The 11,921-nt window shown below is 33.1% G+C and overlaps 2 protein-coding genes and 1 long non-coding RNA gene across 4 annotated transcripts; all 3 read left to right on the top strand.

Annotated features, from left to right (window-relative positions):
• Positions 1–299: 299 nt before the first annotated feature.
• On the top strand, positions 300–809 carry LOC114387018. The gene is made up of 2 exons (XR_003661209.1): positions 300–350; positions 555–809. It is a non-coding gene; the product is annotated as an uncharacterized LOC114387018 (long non-coding RNA).
• Positions 810–4,454: 3,645 nt separating this feature from the next.
• LOC114388378 (protein NRT1/ PTR FAMILY 5.6-like) lies at positions 4,455–8,079 on the top strand. 2 transcript variants are annotated; one of them, XM_028348825.1, is made up of 7 exons: positions 4,455–5,005; positions 5,156–5,363; positions 5,446–5,532; positions 5,612–5,736; positions 6,103–6,638; positions 7,008–7,314; positions 7,876–8,079. In XM_028348825.1, exons 1-7 carry the CDS (start codon positions 4,601–4,603, stop codon positions 7,945–7,947), a joined length of 1,740 nt encoding a protein of 579 aa, XP_028204626.1. In that variant the 5' UTR covers positions 4,455–4,600; the 3' UTR covers positions 7,948–8,079. The 2 variants fall into 2 exon arrangements, with proteins under 2 accessions (XP_028204626.1, XP_028204627.1); XM_028348826.1 differs by having other exon boundaries at positions 4,456–5,005; positions 5,273–5,363.
• On the top strand, positions 8,012–11,003 carry LOC114385843 (zinc finger protein WIP3-like). The gene is made up of 3 exons (XM_028345902.1): positions 8,012–8,074; positions 8,173–8,523; positions 10,557–11,003. Exons 1-3 carry the CDS (start codon positions 8,012–8,014, stop codon positions 11,001–11,003), a joined length of 861 nt encoding a protein of 286 aa, XP_028201703.1.
• The last annotated feature ends 918 nt before the right edge of the window (positions 11,004–11,921 follow it).

The following is an 11,921-nucleotide window of genomic DNA, read 5'->3' as shown; positions in this document are numbered from 1 at the left end:
TTCAATACTTAAAATTACTCATAAAAAATAATACAAAAATGTTATATTTAATTTATACATTATTATATAATCTTAATTGATTTAATCTCTTTTATTTTATTTTATTTTTCTCAAACTGTGTTATTGGCTTTAGGAACGATTATGAGAAAGAGCATGATAGCACATGCAATCCTTTGGGCTACACAAACAATTGTGCTTTCCAAAATGGTTCGGGCTCTAGCCCTCCCCAAAATAATGGTATAGGAGGTATTTTGGGCTATATGAAATATCCTGCACATAAAACGGGTTTGGTTCTAAGAGTAGCCAAACCAAAAGTCAACGAAATTAAGAGAATACGAAATGAAAAACAGGTAAGTATTGACCAAATTTTTTTTGTGAAACATGTTCCTTTGTAGTTATATCTTTTTGTCCTATTTTTGTTTTTCACATTTTAAAAAATTCCTCTTTTGGTGTTCAAAGTATATTTTTCACTTTTTGCTTTGGAATGATTGTTTGGGGTTGGTGGTTGAATTGAACCTATAATCATTTCTATTCACCATTCAATATTTTTGCAGGTTTATTCATAGGGGGAACTTATGTGCATGTTGGAAGAAATTTCACAAAAATTTCTACTATTGGTTAAAGATTGAATGTTTATTTCCAACTTGTTTAGATTATTGTAGTGTTTAGGAATAAGATATTGTAAATTTGAAGAACTACATGTTCATTGTGAGTCATAAATAAGTCTATATGTTTATTTGTAAGTAGGGTGTATAATTTGGATTGACAAGTCTTTCTTCTTTTCTACATAAATTTGTATTTGATGATTTTTTAGAAAAGTAGCATATTATAATCACCTAGTCTTATTTTACTGAATAATACTCATATCATTTCATTTATAACCAATTATTCAATACATGGGATAACATGATAGCTAAAGACTAAGCAAACATGGAGATACCCTAGCAAGCTCATGGGCAACCTCGCTGATTGGCTCGTCTCTTAACAAAACCAATAACATAGGGCAACTTCCATTTGAATTTGTAATTCAATGTGTTTGGCTCCGTCTCATGTGGTGAACTTTCTTTCGGATAAAGAAAACCATTGTGATATATAGATTGTTGAATTTTAATATTACCCGATGCTCATACATGGTTTAGAATTGTTCATGGTAGTTTCATAAAAAAAGTATGAATTGTTGTTGGCTGAAAAATTTCTTTTTCATATTATGTTAATAGATTAAGAGAGTGAGAGAGGTTTTAAAATACTTATTGTGTTGTTGGTTGTTATGTTGCTTTGGTGAAAGGATTTGGTGCAAGTGTATGGATAGAACTAGCAGGTGGCATGAGCTACGCCGAAAGTTCAAAATACAAAAAAGGTTCCCAGTCTTCTGGAAATGGTACTCAGACACATGAAGATGTTTCCATGCGTGACAAACTCAGCGGTACGGATGATTCTAGGAAAAAAAATGGTTCTAAAAAAAGTCAAGGAAGATAGATATCAAGGGCTTTGTTGGATAAGGAAAGAAAATAAGAAGGAAAAATGAAGTTTGTTTAAACATGTCTGAAACTTTATTTTAAAAATCCCATGTTTGTTTCCAACTTGTTTAGATTCTGGTTTGTATGTACTAAGAAGTACATAGGAATTTAGATAGATGAATAAATAAGCTTTTAATACTGTGATTCATGTAATCTTATATGGAAGATAAGGTTTTACTGTTGTTGCATAATAGGCTGTGAATTTTCTATTCATAAGCTCTAATTTCTCTGTAAAAAAAATATTTATGTTTAATGGTTTATTAATAAAACATCTTATAATTAGATTTCAAAAGTTAATTATGAGTTGAAACCCGGTCCAATTGATAAGATTGATGGCAATAAATGAAATCCCGAGCTAAAGTATTTTGTTAATGCTTTTTTTAGTGGTGAATAAATTGTAAGTGTTTAGTACTAGTTCAAGTAATCAAATATTCAAGAAAAATCTTCAATGACTCAAAAGGTTCAAATCAGGTGGTGTAGTGCATCTACATAAATACTACTGTTAGATCAAAGGAATATTTATAGTCCTTAAGATTTTAATGACAGTAAACAAAATATGAGAACTTAGTTATATAAGACTAGTTAAATGTGGTTTTTGTCCTATACATGCCCTTTTTTTAATGTATATATAATATACTAGGATTGTCTATCAAGCCTTCAGTTTTTTCAATTGCTTTGTTTGGATCCTCCTCGCTAAAAGCTTGAACAATAGCTGTTTTGTTCTTGAAATGCATCTTGATGGCTCAAGTATATTTTTCTGTCCTTAGAAAGTAATGTTTATTTTTAATTTCTATAAAAAAATTTATCTTGTTTTACTCTCTCTTCTATAAAAAAATTTGTCATGTGTAGTCCCTATTTTGTAAATAAGGAACAGATTATTATTTTTAAGGACAAGAAACACATATGATATGTAGATTTCCATAAAAGAGAGACCGATAAAAGATAATTAATTCTTTGCAAATTATTAAATACAAACTTATCTTATCTAAAGGGACTAAAACATATATAATCATAAATTTGAACTCATCACAAAAGAAAATTGTTTATAATTTTTAATATATTACAATTTAATTCTCTGTTACGATAAAAAAAATGAAATTATTAAACACGTCCACTACACATTTTTAAACAACATGAAAGTGACATAAATGTAAAAGACAATAAAATAAGTCATATTGAAAAAAAATTAAAAAAATTAAAATTATAAATATTTTTACGACTTCATAAAAAAAGAAAAAAAATAATATAATTTACTATTTTTAATTCAGAGTCGTAAAATAATTTATGACTTATTTTTTTAGAGATATTAATTTAAATTTTATCCCATTTGATAATTTTGAAAAAAAAAATCTCATCTTTGTCCTTTCGCCCCCGCCCCCACATTACTGCTTTAACGGCTGATTGCAGCATGGGTTAATCAAGGTTAAGCTGAGTTTTATAAGGGAAACAATATTCTTTATTTTAATTGATTAACCCCGGTTATTAAATTACAACAAGGTAGTCTATCTCTTTTGTAAAAACTGAGGGCTTTTCTGTTAATTTGATTACACATTAATGTTAATTGTTTAAATTAATGTTAATGTTAACCTTTGCTCATAACAACTCTGAAACAAAATAATAAATTAGACAATCGATTTAATCGATTATTACTTTATGACTTTGAAAAAAATATAAAAGGAAATATGACACATCTCACCATATGTCTCACACGAAAGATAGAAAGATTCTTATGCATGTTTTGAGTTATGCATGAATTACATGGTAGCTAGTTACATTGTCTTTGCAGCCTGCATATATTTGAGTGCATATAAATAAATTGCATCGTCCTTTTTATCTCCAAAGCACATACAAAACAATATAGTATACATAGCACATCGTTATACATCTCAGCACGTATTCATATTACTCAACAAAAATGAATACCATAGGCGACCACATGCGTTACTCAGGAGATTCTGAAGACAAAAGGGGTTCCCAGTCTTCACAAGGTACTGGGAAAAAGCCTCCTTCCACCCTAGCTGGTGCCATGAGCTCCCCCAAAAGTTCAAAACACAAAACAGGTTCCAAGTCTTCTGGAAATGGTACTCAGACACATGAAGATGTTTCCTTGCGTGACAAACTCAGCGGTACGTACGGATGATTCTAGGAAAAAAAATGGTTCTAAAAAAAGTCAAGGAAGATAGATATCAAGGGCTTTGTTGGATAAGGAAAGAAAATAAGAAGGAAAAATGAAGTTTGTTTGAACATGTCTGAAACTTTATTTTAAAAATCCCATGTTTGTTTCCAATTTGTTTAGATTCTGGTTTGTATGTACTAAGAAGTACATAGGAATTTAGTTAGATAAATAAATAAGCTTTTAATAGTGTGATTCATGTAGTCAAACTTATATGGAAAGGTTTTACGGTTGCGAAATAGGCACACGCAAAATCACCAAATCTCAAACCGTTATTGAATATAACAGGGTGGTATTTTTGTAAAACCCAGGAAATGAATAATGTTTTTAGCCAAAAAGGAAGTGACGACCCCGTTTTGAAAAAAACGAAACGAGGCACACTCAAAATCACCAAATCCCAAACCGTTATTGAATATAACAGGGTGATATTTTTGTAAAACCCAGGAAATGAACAATGTTTTTAGCCAAAAAGGAAGTGACGACCCCGTTTTGATAAAAAAAACGAAACGAGGCACACTCAAAATCACTAAAATCCCAAACCGTTATTAAATATAACAGGGTGGTATTTTTGTAAAACGCACGAAATGAACAATGTTTTTAGCCAAAAAGGAAGTGACGACCCCGATTTGAAAAAAACGAAACGAGACACACTCAAAATCACCAAATCCCAAATCGTTATTGAATATAACAGGGTGGTATTTTTGTAAAACCCATGAAATAAACAATGTTTTTAGCCAAAAAGGAAGTGACGACCCCCTTTTGGTAAAAAAAAACGAAACGAAACCTCTAACCTCAGAAAAACGAAACGAAACCTCTAGCCTCAGAAAAACGAAACCTCTAGCCTCAGAAAAACGAAACCTCTAGCCTCTTCCATTACCTTATTTTGGAAGTGAGCATCGAGGGATCGACGATGATCCAGGTGGCGGTGGTTCCAATCGGAACGGTGCCGTCGAACGTGCTGCGGGACTACTACTCTATGCTGCTCCCGCTGCACACGATCCCGCTCTCCGCGATCAGCTCCTTCTACACCGAGCACCAAAAGTCTCCCTTCGCCGTCCAGCCCTGGGACTCTGGCTCCCTGCTCTTTAAGTTCGTCCTCGGCGGCGAGACGCCAAGTCCATGGGAGGACTTCCAGTCGCACCGCAAAACCCTCGCCGTCATCGGTATCATCCACTGCCCCTCCTCCCCTGATCTCGACGCCGTCGTCGACGTCTTCACTAATGCCTGCAAGTCGGAGATGAATGAGATCACAGATTCAGAGTTGCCTTGTCGGAAAGCATTTTCCATTTCGCATTGTGAATTCAATTCCGATTCAGTAAGTAAAGTTGGGGATCTGATCTGGCTTGCTTGCTGTTGCTTGCTTTGATCTTTGATGAATCAATCCTTCTTACTTATTTCTTAGTATTAGGGATGCTATTGTGTGTTTCTGTTGTTAGTTGATATCACGTCACCATGAATAAACTAGGGTGGAGTTTCAAGAGCTTCAAAACCTTATTGGTTGTGGCTTCTATACCCTTCCCTATCTTACTCACATTTACTCACGTTCACCAAAACAACAACTCTGTTTCTGATCTCTTCCAAGGATTTCAAGTATTGTCTGGAAGAACCCTCAATACTAATGCTACTGCTATTCTCTCAAAAAGATCATGATATTATTAGAGAGTCAACTCTAGGTAAGTTCAATTCATGCCTTTAATTCATCACTAGTTATTTTCTCTATTGTTCTTTTGATCTCTCTAAATTATCGTATGTTAGATAAGGTGCTCGGAGACAAACATCAAAATTCTACTACTCCTGGGGTCTTACAAGAACCAGCTCAGACACAATCTCTCTCGGATATTTGTAACACTCTTGCTTCCACCTTAATTTTATCCTTTTTTATTTCTTCATTTTCTTAACATGTTATTCATTTTCTTAACAGCTGCCAAGAGTGTAAACTACTGGGTAGGAACAACAACCTTGATGCCTTTGGTTGGGAGATTTGTTGCTGATGCCTACACTGGTGGATTTAACATGGTCATATTTTCTTCCCTCGTATACTTAATGGTAAATCCAAATTTTTTTAATCAATGTGCAACATGTTTTTATTATAACTTAGTAATGTGAGCTTCTACACTTCATATATCCTGTCTTTTTGATCAATTTGACACTCCTTTAGTCCTGAAAATAAATTTGAATTTCTTTTATTGACGAATTGGAACAATTGGAGGGGAACAGATGAAGCAAAGAATTATCAAATTTGTTTTTAAAAAGCCAAACGGGTAGTCATTTTGACAAAAAAAATTGAATTTTTTTAAGAAGTATGATGCTTATACTGGAGATACTGATAATTCTGTTTACACATCAAATGCAAGCGCTCATATATTAATTGTTTCCATGAAAAATAAACCTAATTTTTACTTGTCAAACCAGGGATTAAGCCTCTTGATTTTGTCACAATTCATCCCAAGTCTAAAGCCAAGCAACAATAATCAGCCTAGGGTGGTTCGTGAAGTGGCTTTCTTCCTTGCCATTTACTGCATCTCCTTGGGCACTGGGGGACACAAACCATGCTTGGAAAGCTTTGGAGCCGATCAATTCGACAACGATCACTGGGAAGAAAGGAAGAAGAAGATGTCCTTCTTCAACTGGTGGAGCTTTACTGTGTGCTTTGCTATGCTGCTTGGTGCAACAGTGGTTGTTTATGTTCAAGACTTTGTCAGTTGGGGAGTTTCTAGTCTCATCATCACTATTCTCATGGCTCTCACTACCATAGCTTTATATGCAGGGAGACCTTTTTATAGGTACAAGCAGCCAGCAGGAAACCCTTTTAGGCCAATTTTACAGGTTTTAGTTGCAGCAATTAGGAAAAGGAATTTGTCTTGTCCTTCAAATCCTACTCTTTTGTATGAAATCCCAAAGTTAGAGAAGTCGCAAGGAAGGCTTCTGAGCCACACTAGCGGACTCAGGTATCACACATGGACCTTGTCAGATTGAGACTAAAATTTTTGGGACAAAACTTAAATGCAGTTATTTAGATGCTTTTGGTGTTGTTTTCCAATCAGAATTGGAGTTTTACATCAATAATATACCAAATAAAGGTTTAAATTAAAGGTCAACATAGGTTATCATCTTATTGAGATGAAACTCTAATTTTAATTGGAAAACAACACCTAAAGAATTACATCTAAGTTTTGTCTTATTTTGGTTGTTAGAATTCAATGGAATGTATCTATTTTTTAAATGATTGTTAATTTAGTAGTAAGAAAGATAGACTTGAACCAACCTACTACTTACAAATATCATTGAAATTAATACTCTATGAATTCAATGAATAGGTTTCTAGACAAGGCTGCAATAATTGAAGAGAAATATGTTGAGCAGAAAGATAATGCTTGGAGATTAGCAACAGTGACAAGAGTGGAGGAGACAAAACTTGTTCTAAATGTAGTTCCCATATGGCTAACTTCATTAACAGCTAGAGTATGCTGGGCACAAGCCTCAACACTTTTTGTCAAGCAAGCAACTACCATGAACTTAAAGATGACCGAAAGTTTCACACTGCCACCTGCTTCCCTTGTTTCTGTTGCAGCAATCCTAGGATCTTACAAGAACCAGCTCACACACAATCTCTCTCGGATATTCGTAACACTCTTGCTTCCACCTTAATTTCATCCTTTTTTATTTCTTCATTTTATTATTTTTATAATGCAAAATGCACAAAGGATTACTTTCAATATCACTATAAGTGTCTATTTGTAACAATACTAATAAACACTTTGTACCTAGAGCTGGCATAATTATTTGTTGAATACTTGAGAAAACAGCAATTAATACCGGCACTGGTCGATTATCATTGGTTTAAGCGTTCAGAATCTATTAAAATAAGCTCTAAGATGGTTTCATATAATTCATTCACTTACATGAAATGAAAAACGAAACAATCTTATAGTTTTTTTTTTAAGAGAATTAATTGTTCTGTTTTTGGTAATTTAATGTAGAAATCGATCAACAAAAAGTTTTGTATCAAGGGATTGAAACAGAATGGACACTAGTTAGAAATTGAGATTGTTACAGCTTAATATTTTGTCTTGAAAACAGAGAAATGTTAATAATAGTTAATGGTTTCTACTGTCAATGAGCTAATTTTTTTAACCCTTGGCTGTATATTCCCTTACAGTACAATTATTGACTTTTCGTCTACAGGCTGTTGAAACTGAAAGCTTGTTGAAACCAATTAAGTCTGAACACACAGACACATACATAGCCCTTTTCTGAGGAGGAGAGAATTTCACCAAATCAAGGGGAAACTCTCTGAAGAACATGAGTTTGATGGAGTGCAATGTGGAGGACAATAAGAATCCATACCTTCATGCTCCTACTTTCATTGAGTGGCTTAAACCATGTTCTTCTCCTAATTCATATCTAAATAATTCCAATACTATATCATGCTCATCTTCTCCTTCTCCTTCTTCTTCTTCATCTTCTTTTTCTTTTACTCAGAATGAGTTTGTTCAGGAAACTATCCAATTCTTGCCAATTTTAAGTGAGAAGGCCTCAAAAGATGAAGATCAAAGTTTTGAGGTGAAAGAGGAAAAGGTTGAACAAGTAACTGTGGCTTTGCACTTTGGATTGCCTGACACTAATAAAGGGCATGCTGATGAGGTTGATGAGAAGATGATTGTCCATGTTAAGGAAGAAGAAGAGTCATCAAAGAGAAGCTTCCATGGTTGCCCCTTTAACAACCAAGAGAGAAGGTTTTGGATTCCAACTCCTGCACAGATCCTTGTTGGACCTATGCAGTTTGCTTGCTCCATTTGTAGCAAGACGTTCAATAGGTATAGCAACATGCAGGTTAGTTCAATTGCTTCTCAACTTCATCTCATATCATAAATTTACTCTATATTTTGCACACAAATTAACTTAATTTATGTATATAAAAGAAGTGGAAAGCTATGTAAAAGGACCATGAGGAAGAAAGAAGAGGAAAGAGTCGCAACTGTGAATTAAATTTATAATTATTATTACTATATATGTTTCTATTTTTTTGAAACATATAGATCATAATATGCCTAACTCTGTAAAGTTTATAGGTGTTTGTAAAGAAGTCAAATAAGTATAAACATAAGCTGATTTTACATTGTATGAAAAGTTTGATCAATTTTAATTTATTTTTAAGTATTTGTTGATGATTTTTTTAAACTGTGGTGGTGGAAGCTAGGGAACTCATGTTGAGGTTAGGATCTATTTCTAGGCTTTCAAGTAAAGGGTTCAGCAAACAAATATAGATCACCACCGTAAGAGAAGATATAGTTGCACGTGCTTGATCTACCTTTAATTTCCTTTGAGGGGAACATGATCATAATAGTCACGATTTGGTTCAATTAAACTGAACATATACTAATTACTTTACGTGATTTCCCTGGTTTTTCTTTTCTTCTTTTTTATTTTTATTTTTAAAATGAGGTTTCAAGATTTATTGTGTGGAGGAATGTAATCTTAGTACTAACAAGTACTCTCAGATCGAAGACTTTGGCACCCCACTTACGACAAACTTGGCTGTAGATTTGATCATTCACCTCAAAAAATGGCTTCAGTTTCATTCAGAAAAAAATAGTTCTGAATACAATAAATTTTTAAGTCCTTTCGAAGGAAAAGACAATAATAATAATAATAATAATAATAATAAATTAATTAATTAACAGGCCTATATATATATATATATATATATATATATATATATAAATATATTTCATGGGGATATATAATTATCACCTAGCTAGCATTTCAATTTTGTACACATATTCTGGAACCGGGTAGCACTGGACATCTTTAGTGAGTTAGCTTAGCTACCTATGGGCTAGGTATTAAGGGAATAAAAAATCTTCTATAATTCTTCAAATATATATGATGTTGTTTTTGTTTTCATAATTTTACAATCACTTCAATTTTCTTTTCTTGTGTATATGCATTCCATCAAAACCAAAACTATGAAAAGAGTCAATGTTTCTATTATTTTTCCACAGCTTCTTAATTTTGTACAGCATTCCGTAGTTTTCAATATATATAGCTTGTGTGCATACCTGTACTGAATTTGAATTGCCTGCATTCTTATCCACGGCAAAATGAAGTAGATGCTTTACATGATAACGATAACGATGATAATAGTTAAGAAGAAAACAACTATATAATTTAACTTTAGTAACAACGTATACATAACCATTTGATACCTTTTTTCTTTTCTTTATCCTTTTAAATGAAAGGCTTCTTTTTCACCCCATAAATTTGAAAGGGAAATTATAATAATCTTGATCAAGCATGCTTTTATTTCCTTTCCAATTGGAGCTATTATATATGTAGGAGAAGGTGGCATAATTTATCACAGTAGCTAGGACTAGGATGCATAACTACTAGGCTTAAACCAAGGTAAATCATGGGGCTAACTACAGCTGTAGCTTTTAGACGACAATTTGACATGTTAGACACATCACTAAATAAAGAATAAAGATAAACAATTATTTGCAACAATGGCCACTGCTAGGATATATAAAGGACTAAAGGACGATTTTGGTTGGTCAAATATAGCAGCCTTGATTATTTTCTAAAACACGAAATAAAAATGAAAATATAGGGTTTCTATAATTATTTGAAGTAATAAGAAATAAAAATATCACACAATTTTTAAAGCCAAACAAACTTTTTAAATGAATTCACACAAAATGTAACTTCTGAATACTAAAGATTTAAGGAGAAAAAAAAAAAACTAAACAAACTCCTAGTTAATTTCAAGCAAGTTTAATTAAGATCAATTAGTACCGAGCTTGCATATACTCTAATAATTAATTCAACTAGAACCAACTTAATTTTTTTTTCTTCATAATTTGCAGATGCATATGTGGGGGCATGGATCAGAATTTAGGAAAGGACCAGACTCACTCAAAGGAACACAACCAGCAGCAGTGTTAAGGTTACCATGCTATTGCTATGCTCAAGGTTGCAAGATCAACATCAATCATCCATGGGCCAAGCCATTGAAGGACTTTAGAACCCTCCAAACCCATTACAAAATAAAACATGGGACAAAGCCATTCATGTGCAGAAAATGTGGGAAAACATTTGCAGTCAAAGGGGATTGGAGGACTCATGAGAAGAACTGTGGCAAGTTGTGGTATTGCACTTGTGGCTCAGACTTCAAGCACAAGAGATCCCTAAAGGATCATATTAGGTCTTTTGGAAAAGGACATAACCCTCATCCTCCCTTTGAAGCTTTTGAGGATGAGAAGGAATGCATAACTGGCTCTGATGAAGATGAAGTTAATGCTCATCATACATGATCTAACGACATTCTATAGCTTATTTTCTTTATTATGAAGATATGGTAGTAGCAAGGTTTTAAATTGCGATCGCAGTTACAATTTTGGTTTGGTCACTACGCTTGTGCTCAGTAACAAAAAATTCTCAACAACTGCTGAGGCATGAAGACTCAGGGAAAGGTTTGCTATCGAGCACTTGCAGGATTGCAATCCTTTCAGCCGAAGAATTTCCAGGTGCATAGTTAGTTGACATTTAGAGTTTTTTTATCATATACTTGAGTCTTGGTGCTTGTTGAAACCAACCTTTTCATTGTTCATTAGTTATTAATTTCAAGGTAGCATATGATTTCCGCTTTAAAATATTGTTCTGGGTGGTGCTTTTTATTTATTCTGAGAACTCTTGGTTTCTTATAATAGGATATCATAAGAAGTAATTATAAATACTGATTTTAATATTACATAATAATATTTATTGATTATTATCAATATTGATAATATTGAAAATATAAATTTTGATTATTAATTAACCTAAATTTTAATTACAGGTTATTCAACATTTAACATAGGTTGTGACGTAAGTACCGATATTAAAACACATCTTTTTACACCGTTTACGACTACACCGATGTAGAAGGTCTAATTTCTACATCGATGATCAGGACAATACCGATGTAAAAAGTCTAATTTCAACAACGGTAATGACATGAGCAACGATGTAGAAGATCTAATTACTACATCGGTGATCAAGACAGCACCAATATAGAAAATATTGTATTTCTACAACGGTTAATTGAGGACCGATATTGAAATTTTAACTTTCAATGACATCATATTCAACAACGGTTGACCACCGATGTTAAATGTCATTTTTTATCGATGTAAAAAGTGCGATTTGTAGTCGTGTCACCACCTTGAGGAGCACATTGAAAACAATCTGGT

This window comes from Glycine soja, chromosome 15 (assembly GCF_004193775.1).
Source record: "Glycine soja cultivar W05 chromosome 15, ASM419377v2, whole genome shotgun sequence".
Taxonomy (NCBI): domain Eukaryota; kingdom Viridiplantae; phylum Streptophyta; class Magnoliopsida; order Fabales; family Fabaceae; genus Glycine; species Glycine soja.
This window is presented reverse-complemented; position numbering and strand designations above follow the sequence as displayed.

Bases quoted from the DNA above. Each gene is read 5' to 3' on its own strand.
- LOC114388378 (XM_028348825.1), top strand. From the start codon at position 4,601: ATGATCCAGGTGGCGGTGGTTCCAATCGGAACGGTGCCGTCGAACGTG. The intron at 5,737-6,102 runs GTAAATCCAAAT...TTGTCAAACCAG, and splicing joins CTTCCCTCGTATACTTAATG to GGATTAAGCCTCTTGATTTT. The intron at 6,639-7,007 runs GTATCACACATG...TTCAATGAATAG, and splicing joins AGCCACACTAGCGGACTCAG to GTTTCTAGACAAGGCTGCAA.
- LOC114385843 (XM_028345902.1), top strand. From the start codon at position 8,012: ATGTGGAGGACAATAAGAATCCATACCTTCATGCTCCTACTTTCATTG. The intron at 8,075-8,172 runs GTTCTTCTCCTA...TCTTTTACTCAG, and splicing joins CATTGAGTGGCTTAAACCAT to AATGAGTTTGTTCAGGAAAC. The intron at 8,524-10,556 runs GTTAGTTCAATT...CATAATTTGCAG, and splicing joins ATAGGTATAGCAACATGCAG to ATGCATATGTGGGGGCATGG.